General features: G+C 38.2%; 1 protein-coding gene across 2 annotated transcripts; it reads left to right on the plus strand.

Moving 5' to 3' along the window:
• Positions 1-3,226: 3,226 nt before the first annotated feature.
• On the plus strand, positions 3,227-25,725 carry paxip1 (PAX interacting (with transcription-activation domain) protein 1). 2 transcript variants are annotated; one of them, XM_049478484.1, is made up of 21 exons: positions 3,227-3,434; positions 6,197-6,331; positions 7,004-7,047; positions 8,138-8,201; positions 8,300-8,410; positions 9,415-10,008; positions 12,005-12,914; positions 13,051-13,145; positions 13,925-14,017; positions 15,357-15,494; positions 16,176-16,297; positions 17,922-18,106; positions 18,307-18,350; positions 18,741-18,808; positions 20,347-20,449; positions 20,761-20,929; positions 21,042-21,142; positions 22,316-22,450; positions 23,611-23,686; positions 24,109-24,168; positions 25,380-25,725. In XM_049478484.1, exons 1-21 carry the CDS (start codon positions 3,354-3,356, stop codon positions 25,394-25,396), a joined length of 3,345 nt encoding a protein of 1,114 aa, XP_049334441.1. In that variant the 5' UTR covers positions 3,227-3,353; the 3' UTR covers positions 25,397-25,725. The 2 variants fall into 2 exon arrangements, with proteins under 2 accessions (XP_049334441.1, XP_022534903.2); XM_022679182.2 differs by lacking the exon at positions 25,380-25,725 and having other exon boundaries at positions 24,109-25,123.
• Positions 25,726-26,203: the final 478 nt, after the last annotated feature.

Genomic DNA, 26,203 nt, shown 5'->3' on the forward strand with positions numbered 1-26,203 from the left:
TGTGCTTAGAGGAAAGCGCAGAGACCCAACTCTGATACGTCAGCTTACAGATGACTGTGATGACCATCATTACCTTGGGAGTGATGTGGGGAGAGAGTGACATCTACCCACCCAGAGAAAGCAAGGCCAGTTGTGCTCGCTCAGAGTCCAGCTGCTGGTGGCAAGTAGTACGATTTGGGATTCAAATCTCTGATCATGGTCACATCATGGTGGCAGTGCCTTAGTCGAGTAGACCACTTGAAGCCCCCTTGTTTGTTCTGTCTAGCATAGGAATAAGAAATGGGACAGAATCCAGCTTTTGGACAGAAGTTTTTTGGTGTTGAAAAGTAAAACGTAAAAAATTTGCTACATCAGCAGGTTTTTCTTAAGTGGACGCTATTTTTCATGCTCGGTCTGCTGGACCGTCTGAAAGTCACAGTTATGGTACATTTGGCTTAAAGCCGACTGCGCTCGCAGTGAAGCAGCCTGAGCAACAGGTGGCAAATTAATGGAAATGTGAAACTAAACTAAAAAAGCCACCAACACGTTTCCTGTCCGACCTCTTTAGTGTGGGCCTGTGTGCCAGTGTGGACTACAGTGGTCCTGATTATGAAGAGCATGCTGAGTCAGCAGAATATGCTCCTGAAGTGGGTAATTGCTGACCTCAGGTCAGCTCGTTTCTTCTTTTCCCACTTTTTAGGAAGACTGAAACTCGTTAGCTCATCCTGCCAGCACCGCTGCAAGCTGTTGATTAGAGGTCACTGAAGACAGATTCTGAATTAATCAGTTCTTGCAGTGCTTTCCGTTAGACTCACGGTTTAGATCTCCTGACTGAAAAACTACTGTATTTTTCAGACTATATGGTACACCTTATGTATGAATTTTACCAGTCAGATTGTAAGAAGCACTAAAGCTACTCTGATTAATTACAAAATATAAATGAGTTATTGCTGTTAACCGGGGCTGGGTAGCACTGCTAATCACGGCTGACTATGTTGCTAACCTTGGCTGGGTAGTGCTGTTTAACGGGGCTGGCTAGCGCTGCTACTGCAGCTGGCTATGCTACTAACTGGGGCTGGGTAGCCCGGCTAACTGCGTCTGACTTGCGCTGCACAAAGGGGCTGGCTAGCACTGCTAAACACGGCTGGCTATGCTGCTAACTACGGCTGGCTATGCTGCTAACCTCGGCTGGGTAGAGCCGGGGCAGGCTAACGCTGCTAACCAGGGTTGGATATGCTGCTAACCACGGCTGGCTATGCTGCTAAACGACAATACATTAAACTGAATTTATGGACATGCATAATGCTGCATATATAGGCTGGTAATGCCTGTAGTTCATACTACAGAATATAACCCGAATTTCCAGTTGTTAAATGTTTTTTTGAAGGTCGCCAACTTCTGCATGGAGGCAAATCAGCGGCCACTCATTTATGTAGTGTGAACTGATAAAAGATGACATGCAAACATCTATCAGGTTTAATATGTAGACTCGCCATTCTCTTTGCAAAATATGTGTTTTGAGAACAGCCGTTTGGAGTTATTGTAGAGGAAGGATAAAAAAATTGTGTAATTTATGACTCTGTGTCGCCAATCAATAATTTAGTGTGCAATTACAGCACAACCAGTCATGTACTGTGAACAGCACAACTACCTGACCACTCAAAAAATCATGTAGTGTGAACCCGATGTTAGATGGGGAAATAATTGAATGTGCAGCATGGTGAGAGTAATAGGGATGTGGTTGGGATAGTGGTATTAGGGTTGCTGAGAACCAAATCCTGTGATATCTAGGGAAGTAAGCTTGGAGGATGTGAATGTTGTGGGCTTAATTTAGCTCTGACAAACAGAGGTGCTTACCATTATCACCCATTCCCCATCACCTCCATCAACATTTCCTCATTTACTGACTTCATTAGTTTTACAGATATTCATTAACATCTTTCTCTTTTCTGCAATTCTTATAATATTGTTATTTTATTATATACATTTTACTCATGTTCACATTGTGTACTATTATTGTTTTTCCATTTCTGCTTGTTTAATCCACATGTTTATCTAAGGAGATTCCTTCTTTCTTTTGTTAATATATATCTTTCATATTTTTCATATTTATAATTTTTTATTCTTTTTATATATTTTTTATTCAGCTGGTACCTGAATAGTTTTCACAAAGCACAATCTGTGTTTGAAAGTTAAAGGGAATTAACCAATTAAACAAACATATTTGAATATAAATTAAATCATATTGTGATTATCTGATTATCTAATTGAATATTTTATTTTACATTTAAATATCCATTATTAAAAGTTTATTCAAAGAATTACAGCAAATTGTTTGATTCATCTGTTATTTTGACAGTCCTAGATAATATTAATCATCTAGTAATAATATATATTATTAATAATATATATACACACACACACACACGCGCGCGCAAAAACACCGACACACTACTTTTATGAAGTTTTTTATTTTCATTTTTTTATATATTTTGTTAAAATGTACTACTTTGCATACAACAAACAACATCCTCCCATCCACCCTTCACCCACTCAATTTTTTCATGTTATTTGTCATTGTGTTGCTGCTGTCTGAGTTGCATGAGTTTGATCCACCCAGGAATGGGTGGATCAAAGACCAAGTTCCCAGCAGTGTTATTTTTTTTGTTAGGACATTCCCTGTTAAGTATTACCTGATTTTACAATATTTTTTCTGCTTTTTTATAGGGTCATGATCCATGGTACCTTTTTTGTTTTATGTGATGTTGTATGTTGCTTAATTAAAGAAGGGTTACAAAACTTGTCATACAGTGTATACCCAACGTTAGTGATGGTGTTACTAATTTTAACGTTAGTGTTCTAGTGTTAATAAAGTGATCTATCTGTCTATCCATCTGTCTATCTATCTGTCCCTGGTCTTGTCCTCCTCCTCCTCCTCCTTCTCCTCAGGAGTCTGTTTATCTGACACTTCACATTTGGCGCCTTAACTACTAAAAATGCATGCGAATAGGACGCAGCTCCTCCCACAAACTACAGATCTTCCATTTTTACAGGGGTGAGAGAAATATTTACCTGTAATGTTTAGCCACCAAATTCCGAATTATTTGTTCTTTATATTTTTATGCACATCGTTTCGAATATAGAAGGAACATGTTATACTCAAACACGTCGAATTTAACTTAATTTTATAAAGAAACTTAGACACAGCAGGGTGTCCCCCCCTCCGCAAGAATGGCCGATCCGCCGGCCGGGCTTTGGCGCTCTGTCCGGGCTCCGTGTCTCCCGGGCTGCCGCTGCTGCTGACCTGAGTCCCCGAATAATGCTCAGTATTATCCGCTCGGGTTCATTTATACGCGCCTGATTGTGTTTAAATCATGACAGAGGAGGAGCTGAAGGTTCCGGACGAGCTCTTCAAGGACGTGAAGTTCTACGTGGTCGGGGACATTGAGAAGAAGGTGGAAGTTTTCTGTCATTTTCGAGGCTAGCTCGGCTCGCTAGCTTAGTGAGCTAACGTAGCGTTAGCATAACAGAGCCTAACTGACCGTGTTTTAATGTAAGCAGAAGGCTAAGCTAACTGCTTAGCTAGCTTAGCTCGCGAGCAGCACTTTTCACACTGCAGCGCCGGTGTGGTTCCGCTTTATTAATTAATAAAATATTTAACAGGACAAAATACAACCCATAATATCAGTACAGAAACCTGGTAACCCTGGAAAAGGTGATGTTTTATATCTTTAGTTGAGCCGCTAAAGGTGACTAGCCTAGCCTGCAGCCTCCTTCATTCAGACTGGGGCAGTGGTAGTTAACTAGTTAGCTAGCTAAGTAAAGCTAAGCTAGCTGTTAGCTTGGCTAAGGCTAATGCAGAACATTGTCTTTACAACTAACTTAGCTAGGTTAGCTAACGCTGGCTTATCATAACTTTGTACATAGCTAACTAGCTAACTTAAAGCTCTGGAAAAAATAACGAGATCACCTCAGTTTCTGAGTCAGTTTATCTAATTATGCTATTTTATAGGCATATGTTTGAGTAAAATGAACATTGTTGTTTTATTTTATAAACTACGAGCAACATTTCTCCCAAATTCCAAATAAAAGTATTGTCATCTAGAGCATTTATTTGCATAAAATGAGAAATGGCTGAAATAACAAAAAAGACGCAGAGCTTTCAGACGTAAAACAATGCAAAGAATACAAGTTCACATTCATAAAGTTTTAAGAAATCAGAGTCAATACTTCTAATGTATCTTGCCATGTTCTCCTTCAGCAGTCTTGCACACTGCTCTTTGATAACTGTGTGCCACTCCTGCAACAATTCAAGCAGTTCAGCTTGGTTTGATGGCTTGTGATCATCCATCTTTCTCTTGATTATATTCTCTTGATAGGTTTTCAATTTGGTAAAAACAAAGAAACTCATCATTTTTAACTGGTCTGTTTACGAGGTTCTGTATATTGAAAGTTGTCATAGATGGCCAGCTGTGGTATTTTGGTATGATAACAGCTACCTAACCGAGGTAAGCTACTAGCTATTTGACTGATATAGCTTAGTTAGCTAACATCAAACCTAGTAAAGCTATCCTAGCTAGCTGCCTCCACTCACCATATAATTACTGTAATACATACTGTTAAGTCAAGTCAAGTAGTTTTATTGTCAATACTGCGTAAGTACTGGACATACAGAGAAATAAACAAACGTTACTCTCCTTATTACTTAAGTTACTACAAGTACAGTAAAATAAAATTATGAATATAAAAGAATTAGAGAGACTTAATTTACTATACAACAAGGTTACAGATATAGACATACATGAGACAACAGAAACAAGACAAATGTGATAGGGGGATTAAAGAGGTACTGAGAGAACCAGTATAAAAAGGACCCGTATAAAGTCCAATTATAGTGGTATAAAAGCTTAAGGCTGGTAAAGTGAACGAGTGCACACAGTTCTTTAAATGTCACAGTTGTAGGGGAAATTAAAGTGGGTATAGATAGCGCAAGGATAGGCAGTAGTGCAGGTATGGAATGTGTGAGTGAATATCAGTTCTTGAAAAGTTTCAGTACTGTTGATTCCAGTACTAAGTTTCAGTACTGTGTTGTTAGGGGTGGGCATCCTCACAGCCTGGTGGATGTAGCTCTAGCCTGTAGACAGGTATCGGTCTCTTCGTAAACTTTGTTAGTGAGCTAGCTAGCCAGCCGACTGTCACCCTCTTCTTCTATAAACATGCTCGGCTGCATAGTGCACTATTGCTGGATACATGTAGGCTACAGTACAGGTTTGACGCAGAAGTATAATTTGGGCTTTAGTAGTGTGTTGTGCTGATGGTATGATTAGATCAGACACAGCTGTGCTGCTGGAGTTTTTAAACACCTTGTTCCCTCATTGTTCGCTCTATTAGACACTCCTGCCTAGTAGTTAAGTTAAGCCATAGAAAGAGTTTTGCTTCTGTTGCTGCACAGTTTTTGTGGTGGTCAATTTCATTTACTTTATCAGTACTCACTGAAGGAATAGCTGCCTAAAAGATGCTGTTAGAGGACTGTTCTCAATTCAACAGCTTTTTGGATAACGTGTAATTCTCAACACTGCATTGAGACTGACATGATGGTGGAGAGTTAGGATGCTTGTTTTGTTTGGTCCTGTCTTTCGGTCTTTGCATTTTGGCTCTGAACCAAAGTAGCAGATGTAAAAGGGGTCTCGGTCCAGATCTACTAAACCACGGTCCAGACCTACTAAACCACGGTCCAGACTTTTCAACCTATTACAGGAAGTTGAGTTAATCATTAAATAAAGCAGAGAAAAAAAAATTGGTGTTGGTGAATTGTGCTGAAATCAGACTCCCCTTTCAGGGGTGAAGAGACCCTTACTGTTTGTCATGCTGGTATGTGTGGGTCATAGACAGTGATGCAAAGTAAGTGGAGCTAATCTAATAAACAGTGAGGGTAGAAATGAGGTGGCCAGTTGGTGTACAAGCCAAATAAGGACATACTAAAACCTAATTAAGTAGATTGTTGTCTGTTGATCCGTCATCACATTGTAAATTAAAAATAGCAAAATCTGCTGTCAAACTAATCTAATCTCAATGTAGGTAGAACAGTCTAAATCTGCTTATCTCAACACAGAACAGTTATATTACAGTATCTTTTTATGTAACGTATATCAAAATGTCAGAGCACCTCAGTAGCTGTCATTCTGTGTCTAATCTCATTTATTTTTTTCAATTTCAGGTGGTACAGCTGCTGAAAGCTGGGAAGGGTAAAGAAGTCTCCTACAACGCCCTCGCCACCCACATTATCGCTGAGGACGGAGACAATCCTGAAGTTGGAGAGTCCCGGGAGGTGTTTGACTTGCCTGTTGTGAAGGTAAGCTGCACATTTAGCATTTATATAGGTTTAGCTCATGTTTTTATTGGTGCTGTGTAAGGGTGTGTCTGTGACATTTATGTATGCAAATGAAGCAAAAGAACAATCTAGGAATATATATATATATATATATATATATATATATATATATATATATATATATATATATATATATATATATATTTATTTATTTATTATTATTTTGGATTTTAAATATTTATTCTTATTTAATTCTAATTCTGAAAATCCAGATACAGACTTTATTGGCTTTTCCAGCATGTTTAAAAGGTGTTCTCCTGTAGATGCTGTTCAAAGCCTAGACTGTAGTCAAGGTAGAACTGGTTCTCAATAGGAGTGTTCTGTGAAAACTCCTTCTCAGTAGCTTGTTGGTTGCACATATAAAACAGTAGGTAGGGCTGCAGCTAATGCTTTTTTGGTAGTCACCTAATCTATTTCTGCCATACCCTCCATTGCTTTAAAATGATGAACAAGCTAAACATGAGATTTAAATGGCTTTTAAGTGCTCAGAAGATGTTTAAATTGTAAAGGAAAGTTCTGATATTTAGTGAGCAAATAAATATGAATCTTTTGTATTTGGGAACATTGCTCTCATTAATGTGCCATGTTTGTAAAAGCATTATGTAACTCTCACTATAATGTTTTCTCTTTCAGCCCAGTTGGGTGATCCTCTCTGTCAGATGTGGAGACTTACTACCGTATCCTTTTTAAATACCTGGATTTTGTTGAAATATGAATTTCAAGATTGCAGATTGTAGTTACATTAGTTTCTGTATTTATCAGCCAGAAAATGGTTAAAAAAGCCACATTTGGCTTATCATTTATTCAAGTTATAAAACCAAACATTTTATACTAAATAATGAGCAGTTTATTTAAGTTTATTATTAGCTAGAGGTGGACCAGTCAGTGTTTTTGGGGCCAATTTCGACTGCTGATCTTTCAGCTCAATCACAGATACCAATCTTGGGCTGGGCCAATTGACACATTAATTCCACTGAGATGCCAGGCAAACTTTGTACTCATTTCCCTAATTATTACAACTGCCTCTGAGCAAACATTGGAATTGAAGGTGACTGTACATAAATAAAAGAGTTTTACTCACCAAGTTAAATTGATTTTAGGAGAGCTATATGTGTGTAAATATATTTATTTTTGTTGTCTTGAGTCAGCTTACTGCTTAAAATTGCCTATATTTACTGTGAAAAATATGTTATTTTAATAATAATGATAGTCAACAAGTTTGTTTTTCCTCTCTGTAAATGTCATTCTACTTGAGTACCACTACTGAGGTAAATGTATGACTAAAATAACATATTTGAGGTAAACTTTTTTACCTTTTAAGATAAATTCATCATTAGAATAGTTCTGTTGAAGTAAATGTATTGTGTTTAGTATATATTAAAAACTTGTATGTTTGTAATTGCTATCAAAAATTAAGGTTATTTCATTTATTCAGTTGGCAAAAGCCTGCAAAAAAATATGTGCTTGGTATTAGGCATTGGGCCATTGTGTTCAGTATTAGGAATTGGGACAAAAATTTACTTTTCAGTGCATCACTAAATTAGTCAATAATTTAAAAAACTGTTAAAATGAGTAAACAGTGGGTCCAGTTTTGAGGTAAAAGTTCAGGGATCTGCAGTTCTGTTCATCTTGAGTCTTTAATACAGTAGTTACTAAGTAATAAGCCTGCACTTTGTGTATGGTTGTCTATGGTATATAATACTGTATATCTGCATACATTAATATTTCTACAGCTCATTATTTGTCACCTTGACCACAATAAATCAGCGTTACAGGCTTTTCGCCTGAATCAGGGCAGCTTTTCTTTGGAGTCCGGGCGTGTTTACCTCATGTAAGTTGTTTTTATTGTTTAGCTAGTAGGTAGAGGTCTTATTTACCTTCATGCCCTAAATTACATTGACTGACTTGTGTTTTGTATTTGATTCACAGCTTGCAGAAGACCTCAGTACCCTGTGGGCCTTTATTACATTTTACGGAGGCGAATGTCAGCTGAATTTCAACAAGAAGTGCACACACCTGGTGGTCCCTGAACCTAAGGGGGTAACAAATATATATTACGTATTCATCCTTTCTCGCTAGAGTTTATATTCAGCGTTATCTATTTGCATTTTGATTTGGCCTTAGCTGTTCAGCTGTAAAGGCTGAGCAAGTTGCTCGGGGCTCTTTTACAGCCTGTGAGTGCTTTTTCACGGTGCCGCTGGCTTGGTTTAACAGCCAGTCGTCTGCAGCGACTGTGCGTCTGCAGCCTTTGTGCTGTCGGGTTTGCTGGTTTGGGGAGGGGGCGGTGTTTATTAGCCCTGTCTTAGGTGTCGGTGCCCTTTGTGGGCTAAATTGGAGGAAGATTTTATGATGTTCAGTCCTGATATTTCCTATGTGAGACGTGTTTATTGACACTGAGGTCATCAGCTGGAACATATAGAGTTAATACAGGTTTTCTTGTATTAAGTCCACACTGTGACTTGTTAGGAGGTTTCATGTATACTAAGTGTTAACTTTGCCAGTTTAAAGTCTGTTCTTACCAGGGCTGGGTGTTGTTTTGTTTACATTCCTCCTCTGTCTCACTATCGCACTCGGCGTGACTTTAGTTTCTGCCTGTTCTCGTTTTTCTGCCCGTTCTTGGGCTTCCTATCTCCTTATAAGGGCGTTTTTTTCCCGGCTGTGTCCCAATTCATTAGCCGGGGCAGCGGTAGTGTATTGGATCGCGACCCTGACAACACGGGTTCGATCCTGTGTGAGGAGCGGTTTGTTTATTTATTAATTTTTTCCTTTATTCTTGGGTTTACCTGCTTTGAGATCAACTTGGGTTCAACAACCCTCTGGGCTGGAGAGCTACTAGTCTGTAGCACTACATCCCATTATACTTCATTTTCCAGAACAAAATATCTGGTCCGCGGCCAAACATAATTGCCGACCCCTGATTTAGACAGTCTTCGTTCACCTATGAAACTGAGAACTGAGAATGTACACAGTTGTGCAGTAGTGTGTCGTTGTGCTTCTGCTTTATTTTTAAATACTAAATACCTCCTCTGTTTGTTTCTTTCCAGGCCAAGTATGAATGTGCGTTGAGACACAGCAGCATTAAGATCGTGACCCCTGAGTGGATTGTAGACTCGGTTAAAGATAAGAGCAGACAGGACGAGGCTCTTTATCACCCGCGCCTCACCTACCTGGAGGAAGATGAGGAGGACGAAGAGGAAGAAGGGAGTGAGTATGAAAACGAGCGCAGCTCTGAGGGCAGCTCTCGTAGCAGACGCTCAAGCCCCGGGTCCTCCCGCGAGGGCACGCCCTCCAGACGCCACACCCGCTCCCCGTCGCCCAAACCCGAGCGGCGACAGGAGCTCATGTTCGACGACTCGGACGACTCCAGCCCGGAGAAGGAGGAGCGGAACCTGAACTGGACGCTGGCCGACGCAGCCAAGCGTCGCCTGCAACCGAAACAGGACTCGGGCCTCATCAACCTTTGTGCCACCGTGCCGCCTGTGCCGGGCCCAGTGGGAGGAGCCGGAGGCCCTGGTGTTTCCTCAGGGACGGAGAGGCCGGACATGATTGGCGGCTGGAACGCGCCTGCCCGACCACTACGAAACATCACTAACAGCGGCGAGCCACAGCAGGTTAATCGACCACCTAATGTCGCTCATGTAAGACGCACTCTACCTTTTTACTAAATTTACTCATCACTAATTGTGTTACATGTGTTTTTTTGCAAAAGTAATTGCACCCAGAATGACGTGTTGGATTGTAACGGTATTCAGAAAGAAGTCTATATGCAGTGAGCCATGGAGTGTTGATGTCATGTCCAAAAGCATCCCATGTGTTTTCACTCAGGGATTGATCTAGCAGTGTTGCTGGTCATGGCACAGTATGTGTCTTTAAGACAGCAGAATGGAGATGAGAATTGTCCTGTTGGAATAGCACAGCAGACTGTGTGTCTTCAGAAATGGTAGAGCGACTGGTGTAAGTAGGGATGTCCCTATCTCGATCCAGAGTTTTGATCTGATACTTTGGCGATGCTGTCAAGAAAAGAAAGAAAAAAACATCTGAGTTGTCCCAGGTGCTAAATAGTCATATGAATGATTTCTATTTAAATATGAATCTTTTCGTAAATTAGCACTAAACTAAAACAATGTCACACAACAGTTAATTATAATTAAGATCATGATTCATTTTTTAAATGCTTGTTGTTCTCTGTACAGACAGTAATAATAGTATAATAAAAGTGTAGTGGGGTTTAGGCCTGGCAGATTGATTTTCCTCAAAATCCTCAGTAGGCCTTATAATCAAATGCACCTTATGTATGAATTCTACCAGTCAGGTATTAAGGAGCAGAAAAGCCACTACACTGAAATGCAGCATTATACAGGAGTTCCAGTTTAGTTCTCCAGCAGTATTAGCATTAGCCGCTCACTGCTCTAGTCCTTTTGCCAATCAGAAGTGACTATTATCTGCCTGTAGCCTGCTGCTAACCCTAGCTAGCATTGCTGGAGCAGCATTAGCATTACCCACTAAACGCGCTAAGTGCTAGCTCTTTGGCCATTCAGAGGTGAGTATTATCAGCCTGTAGCTTGCTGCCAACCCCCAGCTAGCGCTCCTGGAGCAGCAATAGCATTTATGCTAGCGGTTAGCTGCTAATGCTAATGCTCCAGCTTTAGTGGAAATCAAGTGGAAAGCTTACTGTACATAAACGAAAGTGCTTAACTCGCCCAAATGAACAGTTTTCAGGAGAGAAATCTGTGTTGATTATCAGCCAGCGCTGGTTTGACTTGTCTGACTCGTCTGAATTATTATTTTTTTGTTTACTTAGCTTAGCCTTTTTCATAGGGGTGTCGCAGTGTTTTCCTTCTAATTTAGCAGGTCTCTCTGCTGGGGGCCGAATTAGAACGAAAACATTGCACTATACTAGCCTTATAATCTGGTGTGCCTTGTGTAGAAAAATAGATATATAGTGTGAAAAATTATTTTTTCACTGTATAATAAAATCTAAGGGTAGTTTTGATTCTTTTAAAATGAGAAGATGGCAATGTGCCGAGTTACTGAGTTTATCTGAGTGCTTTAATAGAGGAAATAAGCCCCAGTGTAGCTCTGTATATCGCATGTTTTTAGGTAGCATGGGCTTTCTCCATGCCTGTTTGCAGTCTATAGTGAACTCGTGGAGTAACAACTTAAATTTTCATTTTTGAAATCAGTAATCTGGATCTTTTTTGCCTGATTCTGATCCTTTAAAAAAATTACGGGATCAGTCCTGATTTGGGTATCGGGGACATCCCTAGTTGTAAGAACTTGTTTTGTCTGAGTGCCTGTTATGAAGACCAAAGGTTACCTGGCATCATACGATGCCCCACATCATGAAAACAGGCGTTCTGGACATGCAACGCATGACAATAAACCATTGATCTTGGTGCTGACCACAGTGACAGTCTGGCTCTGACCATTTTTTTATAGATGAGTTTATTTCGCTACAGTGGTTTTACAGTGATTCTAAAGGCGTGCACAGAGTCATAACTTGATATGTCAGTAAATTAAAGTATCAAAATATTATGTTTTGCAACAGTGTATTGATTCCTTTAAATGTAGAGTAGATCAGTTTTGAATGTGACCTATCTATACTGTGTGAATAACCCTCTCCAATGATTTCAGATCCTTCAGAGTCTGTCTGCCACTGCTAAAGGCCTGGAGCAGCAGGGTGGCCAGGGCCAGCCTGGTGTCCCCAACCAGCTGCTCTTCAACCCTGTGAAGGGGCCACAGCAACAACAGCTCACTCCTGAAGCACAGCAGCAGTTACTTCAGCAGCAGCAGCAACAGCAACAAGCACATCAGATCCCTCCGCAACAACAACCACCGCAGGCCCAGCATGCACAGCACATGCTTCAGCAGCAACATCCCATGATGCACCTGCAACAGCAAAGCATACAAATGCACCATCAACAACAACAGCAGCAGCAGCAACAACAAGGGTTCCCTCAGATGCCTCAACAGCAGCATCAGTTCCTTCAGCAGCAGCAGCAGCAGCAGATGCACCAACAAATGTATTCACAACAGCAACATCAGCAGCAGCAGCAACACACATTTTTGCAGCAGCAGTTGCGACCGCAGTTGCTGCGACAACCTTTACAGCAGCAGCAGCAGCTGCAGCAACAGCAGCAGCACGCGTTGCAGCAGCAGTTGCAGCAGCTGCAGCAGCAGCACAGGCTTCAGCTGCAGTTGCAACAGCAGCAGCAACAACAACAACAACAACAACAACAACAGCAGCAGCAGCAGCAACAGCAACAACAAAATCAGCAGCAAATGCACCAGCAACATTTGCAACAGCAGCAGCAGCATTTCCTGCAGCAGCAGCAGCTCCAGCAACATCACATGCAGCAGCTGCAGCAGCAGCAACAACAACAACAACAACAGCAGCAGCAGCAACAACAACAGCAGCAGCAACAGATGCAAAACCAGGTGCAGATGCAGCATCAGAACACACAGGCTCTTCAGCATCCACAACAGACGGCGCTGCAGCCTCCGCAGATACACCAGCTGTTTGGGCATGAGCCGGGCCAAGAGAGTAAGTACAGCAGCTGGCCAGCATTGATTATGTACTCTGGTTTATTCTCTGAGGGATACCCTTTCCTTCACATGTGTTGAATGTAGTGTTTTAAGGCATGCTGGTGAATATTTATATTATCACGCATTCTGTTCAGTCCCAGAGGACGGCTTTCTCGTTGGATGTGTCTTCGCTATCGCTGACTATCCGGAGCAAATGGCCGATAAGCAGTTATTGGCCACATGGAAGAGGGTAAGTTATCCAAGAAACAGGGTTGGCAGGGTAAAGTTCTAGTCACAATTAAATATTTCCCAATTTTTCCTTCGGGACACACAAAATATATGGAGGGATATAGTGATGGGTATAAATATGGCCAAACAAATCTAAGAAAAAAAGCTGACTAGCAAATACTATCTAGAGCAACTCTTTACATACTGTTTTTATACACTTCATACAGTACCAGTCAAAAGTTTGGACACACCTTTACATTCAATATTTTTCTTTATTTTCCTTAATTTAACTTATTTTCTACATTGTAGACTAATATTAAAGACATTAAAACAATAAAGTGGCACATGGAATTACATGGTAACAAAAAAAGTGTTCAGCCTCCACAATCCCCTGATCTAAACCTGATCAACTGAGGTGGGGATTTGGGATGAGCTGGGGCTTCACAGCGTGAAGGAAAAGCAGCAACTATTGTTTAGCACCTCCAGAAACCCCTTCAAGACGCTGAGAAAACTGTTCCAGGTGACTCTCCTTTATGAAGACACTTTAAAAAAAGATTAAAATACCAAGACTGTGCAGAAGCTAACTGTGGTACTTAGACGAATCTAAAATGTAAAACATTCTGGTTTACCACTGTTTCTTTTTATTTTAGAATAATTACCCATGTGTTGCTGCATAGCTTTTATATTTTATATAATATTAAATTTACACTGCAATTTCAGTGGAATGTGTCATATCTGTTGTATATGATGGTTTTTGATAATCTGATAAGTCTGTAATCACTAACTGATCTTTAAACACAGATAATTCAGGCGTACGGAGGGTCGGTGGACTCTGCTTTGAATCGCTGCACTCACTTGCTATGTGAAAGTCAGGTCAGCAGCACCTACGTGCAGGTAAGCGTGGGCTTTTATCAACTGCTATTATCAAACATGGTACAAAAACAAGTGTAAACCAGAGATGTATTGTCTATTGTCTGTATTGTAGAAATTAGGTTAGAGTAGAACTTCTTCACTACTGTACTTAAGTATTAGAATTCTGTATTTACTGGAATATTATTTTTACTTCTCCAAATATTTTTGATGAGTTTAATACTTTTGCCCCTTTGTTACAAATCATTCCAAACCCACATTATCACTAAAGCCGCAGTGGTAAATGGCCATTACTGGGTTTGATGAAGCTTTTGCTTTCTGTAATAACGACATAACACAGCAATTTACTTTTAGTACTTGAGTAGTACATTTTAGAATAAACTACTTGCATTACTTTCAAACAAAAATGATGAATACTTTACACTTATGTGTGGTGCTTAAAGAACACTCTAACCTCTACTCCTATCACTTTTCTGATATTATTATATTAGCCTATTACTTTATACAGGGTTCGTACGATCATGAAAAACATGGAAATGTCATGAAATTTGTACATAGCAATTTCAAATCCTGGATAAATTTTGGGAAAATAAAAATACCCATAAAGTTTTGCAAAAGTCATGGGAATTTGAATTCTTTTTAGCTGTTTTGGTTCTATTTTTTTTTTTAATTAGCTAGCTGGCTGCGTGTGTTCTTCTCTGACTGGAGTTTTAGCTGCATTATAACTATAAATTCACATAGAGTAAAATGATAATTTAATGACAAATATAAAGCATAGATGTGCAGAAATGTTATTTAGCTAGTAAAATGTGTGATATTTGACCTATTTAGGTAAATTAGGTAAATTAAAGGCCTACTATAATCATTACTGGTATTTTAAAGATCGTATGGTCATAAGAAATTGCAGCGAAGGCTTTGAAAAGTCATGAAAAATGCATGGAAATTTATTGATTAAAAAGTATATGAACTCTGTTAATGCATGCCTTGTGCAAACACAAATGAGAAGACAAACACTTAATAAGAAGCTAAACAAATTGCATATAGTGACAGAAACAGAAGAGGCCTGTGTGAGCAAGCAGTTGATGGGTCATTGAATTTTATTGTTTGTGTGGGGGCGTCGTTAAGGTGGTGGGCGGGGGGGATTTTTTTTGTGTCAAGGCGGCAACCTTAACTATAAAGTGCTGTAGGAAACTCTGCCATGTTAAGCCTGTCTGGTTCTCACCTTTTAGTTGTTGAACACTTTCCCTGAAATTCAAACATATACTGAAAAAGCAGGTGCATACATTTCTTGTGCTGCCATTATCTGGAGATTAATGCTAAGTTCTTTACCTTCTAATGCTCTGAATTTTGTTTACTGTTTTAGGCTCTAAGAGAGGGGAAGCGCTGCGTGACTGCTCATTGGCTTAACACCATTCTGAAGAAGAAGAGGATGGTTCCTCCACACCGGACCCTGCACCTTCCCTTCAGCTTTCCTCCCGGGTCCAAGCCTTGCTCACAGCATGTATGAAGAATGCTACCTTTTAATATTGACACTTAGCTCCTGCATGACTTAATTATACAATATAAACAAAATTTATATTACATTACATAACATTTGGCAGACGCTTTTGTCCAAAGCGACTTACAATAGTCAAGTACAAACGTAATAGAAGGTAGAACATCTTTAGATTGGGCTTAAAGGAGGTCGAAGGGAAATAATGGGATAGAGGAGTGAAGGAGGGGAAATAAGGTATTTTGTATGGTGTTACAGGATGTCATTGTTTAATAATAAGTTTATTTTGTAGTGTTGCAATATCCTTAAATGAGGTATAGTATATTGTGATACTAAGCTTGATCACTTAGCCCAGATGCAGTCAATGAGCAAAGACAGGTTTTTTTATTATTATTATTTATTTACAGCAGAAGCTGCAAGGCTAATGTTGCTAACAGACACTGGGTTTACACTGCATTTACACTGCTCCAACACACATGAAATAATAATAAAAAAAAAAGCCAAATAGTCAAATATCAAGCATGTCTTGACTGATTAATTGATTTAAGTAAAAGAACGATTTTACTTTAATCATATTTTACTGTGCAACTGAAGCAGAAAACCTCTAAAAGGAGAAAGAAATAGAGTATTCTACTGCATACTTTCTACTGCTATATGCCCTAACACATGATTATACTGTACTTTTATTAGATCATTTCCGTCACTGGATTTTTGGACAGTGATCGGGACGACTTGAAGCTCATGGCCTACCTAGCAGGAGCTCGCTACACTGGATACCTGTGCCGCAGCAACACCATTCTCATCTGCAAAGAGTAAGCCTCCAGTCATTTGTTGGATTTATTGCCTTCTTTCTTTTTCTCAACTTGAGATCTTGTAGATAAAAAGCAAATAGTGGATGGTTGTTTAATTGATTGGCATAAAATGAAAGAACCTTGCTAAGTTTCACCCACTTACACACGTTAAATAAAGTGTCTTCTGGCTTGCAGTGGCCAGTATCTGCTGAATAGGAGTGGGTGATATAGAAAAAAAATTGCAATACACAAATACAGTCCTATGGAGAGTCGCAGAGTTTTGTCTTCAAGAGATTGTATTCAAAATATTCTACGCTTCAGCAGAGACTAATTACACACTGTATACCACAGTGTAACACAAATTGTGTTCCTGGATTTCTGGACAGTCCCACAAAGTTATAGAAGGTTCTATACAATTTTTGGCAGTTCTACAATCGTCTTGATGGTTCTCACAGTTCCAGAAGCTTCTCGAAAGTCTGTACTCAGCACTGAATATGTTAAATAATAAAAAAAACCTTTCTGTATATTTTAGCCAAAATAATTACTAATACTTCATTAACACTTGGGAACAAAAAACATATGTAAAATTGTTACACAGTGTAATGAAACGTGCAGATGTTCAGTATTCTTTAAGCATTCATAATATATAAAAAAAGACAGTACCCAAGAGAGCCTCACTGGGCATGCTTTCCCCTCATCACTCCCACACATAGTGATGCTGACCAGCACAGGCATCTGTTAGCTGATGTATCAGAGCTGAGGATCTGTCGCCTTCCTCTGAGGCTGAAACTGACTTGTATTACACATGTATTGGAGGAGGCATGCACTTGTCTGCACCCTCCACAGGGTACCAGGAGCATTATTATAAGCTCATTATAATTATTTTTGCAATATAAGCAGGTTTGGGTATCGTTTAAACATTTTTTTATACCGCTACCAATATGATGCTTTGAATTTGGTACTGATACCCAAACAATATTTGTTGATTCCTTTTTCTTAATTATAACCAAAAAATACAAAAAACAATAATTATTATTAGACAGTGTCTTTATTTTAAATTTGACCGGAGTAATCTCATTCTCATACTGTCACCAGAAGAGACTCCAAGCTTTTGGATCTTGTTGAAGCAAACAGTAAGGATGTTTGTGGCACTTTATTAAGAACAAATATTATTGCTTGTGCTTAAACTACAAAATATTTTTCGTACTTAATTGTTGTGTTTTTTTATGTTGATAGTTCCCTGTAATTTTGATGGGGAGGCAGTAATAATAGTCTAGTGTGGTTTAGGCCAGGCAGACTAGAACTTTTTTGTTGTATTATAATATCTCAGGAGAGAGAGGAGAGACGGCGCAAGTTTGAGCTTCTGATATTTTAGCACATCGGCCGGTGTGTCGACAATTCAATGTCAAATCACCAATTTGAAAAGTATTGAAGAGCGGCACCAAAGTTTTTTAGAACTTTCGTTAATCAGTAATACCGAGACATTTTGATCGGTGCCTTTTTGGTATTGAATTTCGATACCCAGCCCCAAGTATAAGTGCAACTCATCATTAAATCATTATTATATCATTATATCATCAATATTATGGTATCATTATATCATCCAGCCTTACTAATCCTCAGTGTGCGTTTGTTTTGTGATCAGGCCGAGCGGTCTGAAGTACGAGAAGGCGAAGGAGTGGAGAATACCGTGTGTGAACGCTCAGTGGCTGTGTGAAATCCTGCTGGGGAACTTTGAGGCTCTGCGGCAGGTCCAGCACAGCAGATACTCGCAGTTCAACATGAATGAACCTCTGGCACCCAACCCACACCTAGTGCAGAAACTACTGGGTAAGATTCTGTCACTGTAACTGAACCGAATGCCTCTGTCACAGGAAGTGGTACTGGGTCTGTTTTTCTAATGAAGAATCACTGCTTTTTAAGATCTCAGTTCGGGGATCAGTCTCTGCAGGACTTCTGCAGGACTCTGTCTTTCTTATGCCCCACTCATTTGCTTGATGAGGTGTCCAACTGTCTTTCTTTCTCTGCAGTTGCCTGGTGGAATCCTGTGAAAGTCTCACCGGATGCATTGGTGGTGAGTAGACTCGCTTTCTAAAGTGGTTTTTACTCATTAATGATGATCAGACAGGCAGGCTGCTTGAGGCCTTGTTAAAAACGATAGCTTAGTGAAGACCTGAAGCGTTTTTGGTGTTTTCAGATTGCTTCTTTATTCTATATTTTGTGTACTAGAAGCTTATACTAGAAAACCACCAATTCCTGCACTAAATCATCCCACAGTTTTCTTTTTAAGATTTAAGATTGTTCAGTAATCCCTAATAGACCTTTTATATAGGATAAGATTATTAACAAGGCGTCCCCATTCTCTATTGAAAATCTGTTGTTGGCTGTAAGGTAGTATTACAGTATAGTGTGTAAATAGTGTTTCTGACTCTCCTGTATGTCTGTATGGTGTTCCCCTTCTCAGAGTTTACGTCTGCAGCAGAAGCAAAAACAGACAGACAACAGCTCGCAGCCGCCGGCCAAGAAAGCTAAGTAAGTTCTGGTACACACATACATAGAATTTGCCATTGTTGTACTCTGTCGTTAGATCCCACTGTTTAAATTGGATAAAAGGTAATCTTTTATTTTATTTAGTTTATTAGTTTATTGAGTTTTATTTAGATAAATATGATGATTTTTTTTTATACTGTGACAGGTTTTTATACATCACCTTTCTTACAGTATAGCAATATGTTATTATATTATGAGCTGGACCCTGGAAGGCTAGAAAAGCAGATATACAGCTCTGATTTTGTGATTTATAGGTATATGTTTGAGTAAAATGAACATTGTTGTTTTAGTCTATAAACTACGGACAACATTTCTCCCAAGTTCCAAATAAAAATATCATGTCATTTAGAGCATTTATTTGCAGAAAATGAGAAATGGTTGAAATAACAAAAAAAGATGCAGAACTTTCAGACCTCAAATAATACAAAGTTCATATTTATAAAGTTTTAAGAGTTCAGAAATCAATATTTGGTGGAATAACCCTGGTTTTTAATCACAGATTTCATGCACCTTGGCATTTTCTCGTCCACCAGTCTTACACGCTTTTGGATAATTTAATTCCACTCCTGGTGCAAAAATTCAAGCAGTTAAGCTTGGTTTGATGGCTTGTGATCATCAATCTTCCTCTTGATTATATTCCAGAGCTTTTCAATTTGGTAAAATCAAAGCATCTCATAATTTTTAAGTGGTCTTTTATTTTTTTTGCCAGAGCTGTATATCGTCTGTTATCGAGTATGTTTGCACAGAGCTAATCCAGCCTTCTACTGCTTTTATCCTCCACACAATATACACTAGCACATATTTTCTCCATTAATGCTTAATTAAACTAGGTAACTCAGCACATTACAATATTCCCACTTAAAAGGAAATTAAAACTATCCTAAGTTATTATAATACTTTAAAAAATCTAGTCAGCCAGAAGTAAACCAAACTATGCTATTATTACTGTCCCCCTCCCAAACATATAGGAAACAACCAGCATTTAAAAATCATGATTTTAATTATTGTGGAGATTAATACATGTTTAAAGGATTAACACCACTATTATAAATATAATGTAATTTTGCTAACAGTGACCCTGACTTTTATTTATATTTAAACACTCATTAATAAAAGTGTAAAAGCTGGTAGGTCACATGGTTTACACGTACTTGCACTGGTATCTGCACTGGTGGTTTCAATGTTTCTGTTTGTTTCAAGTAAATAAAAAAAAATCCTTGAATATATTGTTTAAATGACTATATTTAGTAAGCAATTGTTGTTCTTTAGAAAGCACAGGCTAGTATATAAGTAACTCGAATGTGTGTCTCTCTCTTTTTTTTTTTTTAGCTTGCATTGTCAAAGTATTAGATGAGGATTTGAGCAGATGCTCAAAATCAAATGACTTGGATTTGGGGGCAAAAAAATTTAGTTTTTAGCATTTTTAGTTGAGACCCTGAAACTGCGTACAGTTAATATTTAGTTTGCATAAAGTGTTTCAGTAAGATTCTAAAGTCGATTTTAAATGTTCTTTTCTGCAGATTGGAAGAGTTGCCCACGCCGACCAAGAAGCTTCCGCCGGAGTCCACGCCGTACGTCTTCTTCACTGGCTTTGAACCTCTGCTGGCCCAGCAGTACATAAAGGTATCTGAGCCCAGTGTGGGTCGTCCACGTTTCATTATAGAGCCTCTAATTGGCTCGGTTTGGCCGAGTGTCTAGAAGTATGTAACTGGTCTTTGGCTGCTTGTTAGATGGCTTTTGCTGGTCCAGGTGTCTGAAGAGCTCCGCTGTAAAATGAACACGTTTGGGAGAGAATAAATGCCTGCAGGCTTAGAGCAGCTCAAGATCTGAGAGAAATCAGTTTCTCATCTGAAATAACACACAAGTGCTCTTTACTGAGTCTTCTCATTTTGTGTCTGTTAAACCCCCCTCTCTCCTCTTTTTCTCTTCTTCAGAGATTGTATGAACTCGGTGGAGAAGTAGCGGAAAGCGCACAGAAGTGCACTCATCTGGTGGCCAGCAAAGTGACCCGCACAGTCAAGTTCCTGACAGCCATATCCGTCGTTAAGCACATCGTCACGCCGGAGTGGCTGCAGGAGAGCTGGAAGAGCCAGAAATTTGTGGGTGAGTCTGGCTGGAGATGATGTGCAGGAATCATATGCTTCTGTTGATAAAACAATGCTTAAGGCCAAAGTTTAATTAACTGCATGTTGTTAAAATGTGTTTGTGTGTGTAGATGAACAGAACTACATCCTGCGTGATGCAGAGGCAGAGGTGCTGTTCTCTTTCAGTCTGGAGGAGTCGCTGAAGAAAGCTCACTCGGCTCCACTCTTCAAGGTGAGGAGCTTCAGCTTCTGCTCTCATTACATTCAAAATCACGTCCGTTCACCATAAACCAGTAATGTAGGAATTAGATTTAGTTAGAGTTAGATAAAAAATTAGAGCATATAAATAATAATTTATTTATTATTATTAACGGTCCAACCGCCTAATACCAGTCCAATAATAGTCGTTTTATTTTAAACAATAAATATTTCATTCATTTTATTTTGAAACTGGAAATTACTCAGTTAATTTTTAAACAGAAAATAACCCATAAAATTCGGTTTCAAACAGAAAATAACCCAGAAAATTTGAAAACGAATTACATTTTATTATTATTTTTATATATATATTTTTAAAACAAAGTATTGCCCAACTCTTCGTTTTTAAACCAAAATAAAATTGGGCAATAATTCTGTTTTGGGAAAATAACTACCCAACTATTTTTATTTTCTCTATTTTCAATGCATAAAAACTGTGATTAAAAACCAGGTTTATTCCACCAAATATTGATTACGGAACTCTAAAAACTTTATGAATGCAAACTTTGTTTTCTTTGCATTATTTAAGGTCTGAAAGCTCTGCATCTTTTTTTGTTATTTCAGACATTTCTCATTGTCTGCAAATAAATGCTCTAAATGAGAATATTTTTATTTGGAATTTGGGAGAAATGTAAAACCACAATGTTTGTTTTACTCAAATATATACCTATAAATAGCAAAATCAGAGAAACTGATTCAGAAACTGAAGTGGTCTCTCATTTCTTTCAGAGCTGTATATTTAGGATTGCAGTAGTATTTTTATCCCAACCTAAAATCTCAGTTTCTATTTTCATTGAATAATCTAATATAATTTCTTCACTTTGTTCCTTGCGCTACGAAGAATTCCTTAGATATTAGATTATTTTTTATAACAAATAATGATAATTTAAAAAACGTAAAAAAAGCTTTTTTTCAGCAGTCATATATTTCTTTTTCTATTCTTTTGTTCTGATCATCCCCTCTGTCCCTCCAGCCCAGACTTGCTGTGCTGAGCTGTGGTCTGGTCCAGACTTCAGTATCTCAGCTCCACTATCACAAGTGGCTTTAATTGGATGTCATAGAGAACTTCCTCTGACAGAGACGCTCACGTATAGGATATGTAAAGGTTTTTTTTAAACCCCTCTCTCTCACTCTCTCGTCTCCACAGGGGAAGTACTTCTACATCACGCCGGGAATCTGTCCGAGCCTCAGCACCATGAAATCCATCATTGAGAGCGCTGGAGGAAAGCTGCTGTCCAAACAGCCTTCCTTCCGCAAGATCATGGAGCACAAGCAGAACAAGGTAACCCACCCTCAACACCCGCACCACCTCCACTCACTCAGACACAGAGTTTCTGTTCGCCTGTGTGAGCAGGAGACAGTCACTGTATTTGACCTGATGATATTTTATAGATTTTAAAATGACCCCAGAAGCAGGACTCTGTAACCAGCGAGTGAAAGTTAGGGCTACAGCATTGATTTATTTTTACTATATTAATCTAATAATTATTTTTTTGGTTAGTCGATTATTGTATTGTGAATTATCGATTATCTAATGTCCATAAATTGTCTACTCTAATGTCAAGCAAAGCTTAACTTAAAGCTTATAAAAGAGTAGGTAGCCCAGTAATTCTGTAAAAAAAATATATATATATACATATATAAAGTAAAAAATAAAGTAGCACTTTATTTTAAACAAAAATAGTAATTGTATTTTAAACCAAAAGAAAAAGCTCAGTAATTTTGTTTCAAACCAAAAGAAATGGCCCAGTATTAATTTTATTTTAAACAAACAAAATAGCCCAGTAATTTTATTGTAAACCACAACACTAGCTCAGTAATTGTATTTTAAACAAAAATAGCCCATTAGGCTTATTTTGAAAGTCCAATCATTTTGAAGTCCAGTAAATATATTTTAATCAAAAAAAGCCCAGGAAGTTTTTATTTTTAACAGAAAAGTAGCCCAGTCATTGTTTTTTAAACCAGAAATGGCACAGTAATGTTTTTAAACAAAACAAAATTAGTGATTTTCTAAAAAAAAATGCCTGTACTTTTATTAAACTAGATGTCTGGGACTTGGTAAAAAAAAGTTTGGCTACACATAACCATTTTATTTTTTCTTTAGTCGATCGGTATTACATCTATTTATCATTCTAGTTATTCTGAATAGATATTTGAATGTGTACTCAATAAAACAAATTTCACCATGCTGATTTACACTGCATTAACATGAAATTTTTTAAAGATTGGTTTTATTTAGTCTCTTGTAGTAAAGTTATTGGGTTTATTTTACAAAATCATTGAAATTAATATACTTTTTATACTTTGGGAACCTGTAGTAGTTGTAATTTATAGTATTTACTGAATAATACTGAATAAGTCTATAAAGATTTCGTTAAATTGCATTAAATATTAACCTGTTGTTTAAACACTAATATGTGCTTCTGTTGTTCTGTCTGACAGAACCTGCCAGAGATCATCCTGATTTCATGTGTCAACGACCTTCACCTGTGCCGTGAATATTTCCTGAAGAATATTGGTAAGGAAAAATCACTAATGTTATATTTTTATTGTTGCTTGTTTTTGAAATTCTTTATTAAGCAATCAGAAGTTTTGTTACAAAATAGACAACAGAAAAAAACAACAGAAATTCTGTTACAAATTATTTTTCTAATTTCCTTAAAAATTTGCTTAAAAATTATACTTGTGCGTATATTGTTCGTCAGTTCTCTCTGAAACTAGAACATTCTATTAAGAAAAGTGTTCCACATTTACTCCTTATTGGGCATGTAGATGTTTTAATGTAGCGGCTCAAATTAAATAGTGCTTTATTTTATAACTATTATATTGTGCATCCCAAATTTGTGCTGAACTTTCTTTATAAATAAATTAATTTTGCCATGACATCCGGGTTGCTAATTGACATTTCTTTATTCCATTTTTCTGTGTGTGTGTTTTTAGATGTGCACAATGCTGAATTCATTCTAACAGGAGTCCTGACGCAAACCCTGGATTATGAATCATATCCTTTTTCCCAGAGCTCTGTGAAGTCGGAGACACAGTGAACATATGAAATGCCGCTACTACAATTCCTGTATTAATACATTTATACTTCCTGGCCAAAAAAAAGGTCACTAATATTAGGTTGAATTGCCTTTAGCTTTGATTGCAGCACACATTCACTGTGGCATTGTTTCAATAAGCTTCTGCAGTGTCACGAGATTTATTTCTATCCAGTGTTGCATTAATTTCTCATCAAGATCTTGCAGCAGCATTGATGATGGTAGAGTCTGACCACTGCACAAAGTCTTCTCCAGCACATCCCATAGACTCTCAATGAGGTTAAGATCTGGACTCTGTGGTGAACTCTCTCAATCCTTGTGTGCAAATGATGATCTCATGCTCCCTGAATCACTCTTTCACAATTCCAGCTCCATGAATCCTGACATTGTTATCTTGGAATATGCTCGTGTCATCAGGGAAGAAAAAAATCCATTGATGGAATAACCTGGTCTATATTCAGTATATTCAGGTAGTCAGCTGACCTCATTCTTTCAGCACATACTGTTGCTGAACCTAAACCTGCAGACCAACTGCAGCATCAACCCCAGATTATTTACTTAGTTATATCCAGGTGGTGACTTTTTTGGCCAGGTATTTGTTATATTTATTATAGCATTTTAGGGCTTTCCAATTTGTACTTCTCCTTTTTAGAACCATTTGTATATTCCTTGGAACGTTTCTTAGTGAAACCGTATTTTTTTTTGTTTTTGTGTTTGTTTATTTTAGTGCAGCATACTCTCAGTAGGGGGCTGTGATGTGTTAGTAGTGTGTAATTGTGATGACAGAAATTAACTGATATCAGTCACGCCCTAAGGCATACACAGGCTACTCATAATTGTGATACTTGCCTGGATTTTTGATTATTCATCATTCAATGATGCATTAAACAGGTTAATATGTTAATTATTATTATTATTATTATTATTATTTATTTATTTTTTACATTTTTTCATTTATTAACTAACCAAAACTATTCTAAAATCTGCTATAAAATAGATGAATCTTTTCTAAATAATAAAAAAAACACAGATAAAGAGATGAGACATAAAAACACACACTAGAATACGTACATCATTCAGGCTAGTTTTAAATACCATAACATCATATTGCTTTCAACTAGAAAGTTTTTGTTTCCAGCATTGACTGCTTTGTTGTCCTTAACAATCACACATATAAATTCACATGATTGCTTCCTTGTGAGGATCTGAGGGAAGAAGAGAACACTACATTCTCTTTATTGGTGCCTCCACTGGTTCGACAATGAAGGTTCCTTTTTTTTGTTTGTTGTTTTTTAAAGAATCAGAATATACAATATACAGTTGTTTATTTGCATTGAATTTTTTATATATGATTCAAGTCATTTGTTATTGTTTTTTGTAGACGTTACTATTGGGGAAAAAAAAATAAATCGCTGTTATTTTTTAATTGTTTAAATTATGCCATAATATCTTGTTTGTTTTTATTGTATTGTTAATGTCTTACCTTTTTGGAATAAAAACCTCAAATGATCGTGAACGCTGCCCGTTTTTTTTCCAGCTGGGAGAAAATCAAAACGTGCGCAGTCCTCAGTGACACATGCTGCGTGTAATATACATTTATATTATTTCCAGCAGCCGTTGCTTTGAGGCAGCCTGTCACCTCGAGTTACTACCGACTATATTTATTATGGCCTTTTGATCATCTCATCTCCTCTTGATGGGGCTTGTGAAGAAGCGGCAGGGGTGGAGGAGCGCACGTGTGTTGGGAATCTTCCCGTCTTCTCTTAAAAGCGCTATTCCTGATAGACGGAATTCAATTAATTGTTAATGAAGTGTCACGGGTACTTACCGGTAGAATGCAATTGTGTGCTGTCAGCCAGTTTAGCCCCGGGTGCTCCCCGTGCCCCTGCGCTGGGGTGCGGGGAAGAGCCCCTGGAAGTGCCCTCTAAAAACAGATAAATTAAAACTCGCCCAGCCAAGGTCATGCAGCAGAAAAGCAGCTGGAAAAAGAGATC

The sequence above is a fragment of the Astyanax mexicanus genome, chromosome 4, assembly GCF_023375975.1.
Source record: "Astyanax mexicanus isolate ESR-SI-001 chromosome 4, AstMex3_surface, whole genome shotgun sequence".
NCBI classification, from domain to species: Eukaryota; Metazoa; Chordata; class Actinopteri; order Characiformes; family Acestrorhamphidae; genus Astyanax; species Astyanax mexicanus.

Excerpts from the sequence above, each read along its gene's own strand:
- paxip1 (XM_022679182.2), top strand. The coding sequence starts at position 3,354 with ATGACAGAGGAGGAGCTGAAGGTTCCGGACGAGCTCTTCAAGGACGTG. Across the intron at positions 3,435-6,196 it reads TCGGGGACATTGAGAAGAAG|GTGGTACAGCTGCTGAAAGC; the intron begins GTGGAAGTTTTC and ends TTTCAATTTCAG. Across the intron at positions 18,107-18,306 it reads CCTAGTGCAGAAACTACTGG|TTGCCTGGTGGAATCCTGTG; the intron begins GTAAGATTCTGT and ends CTTTCTCTGCAG.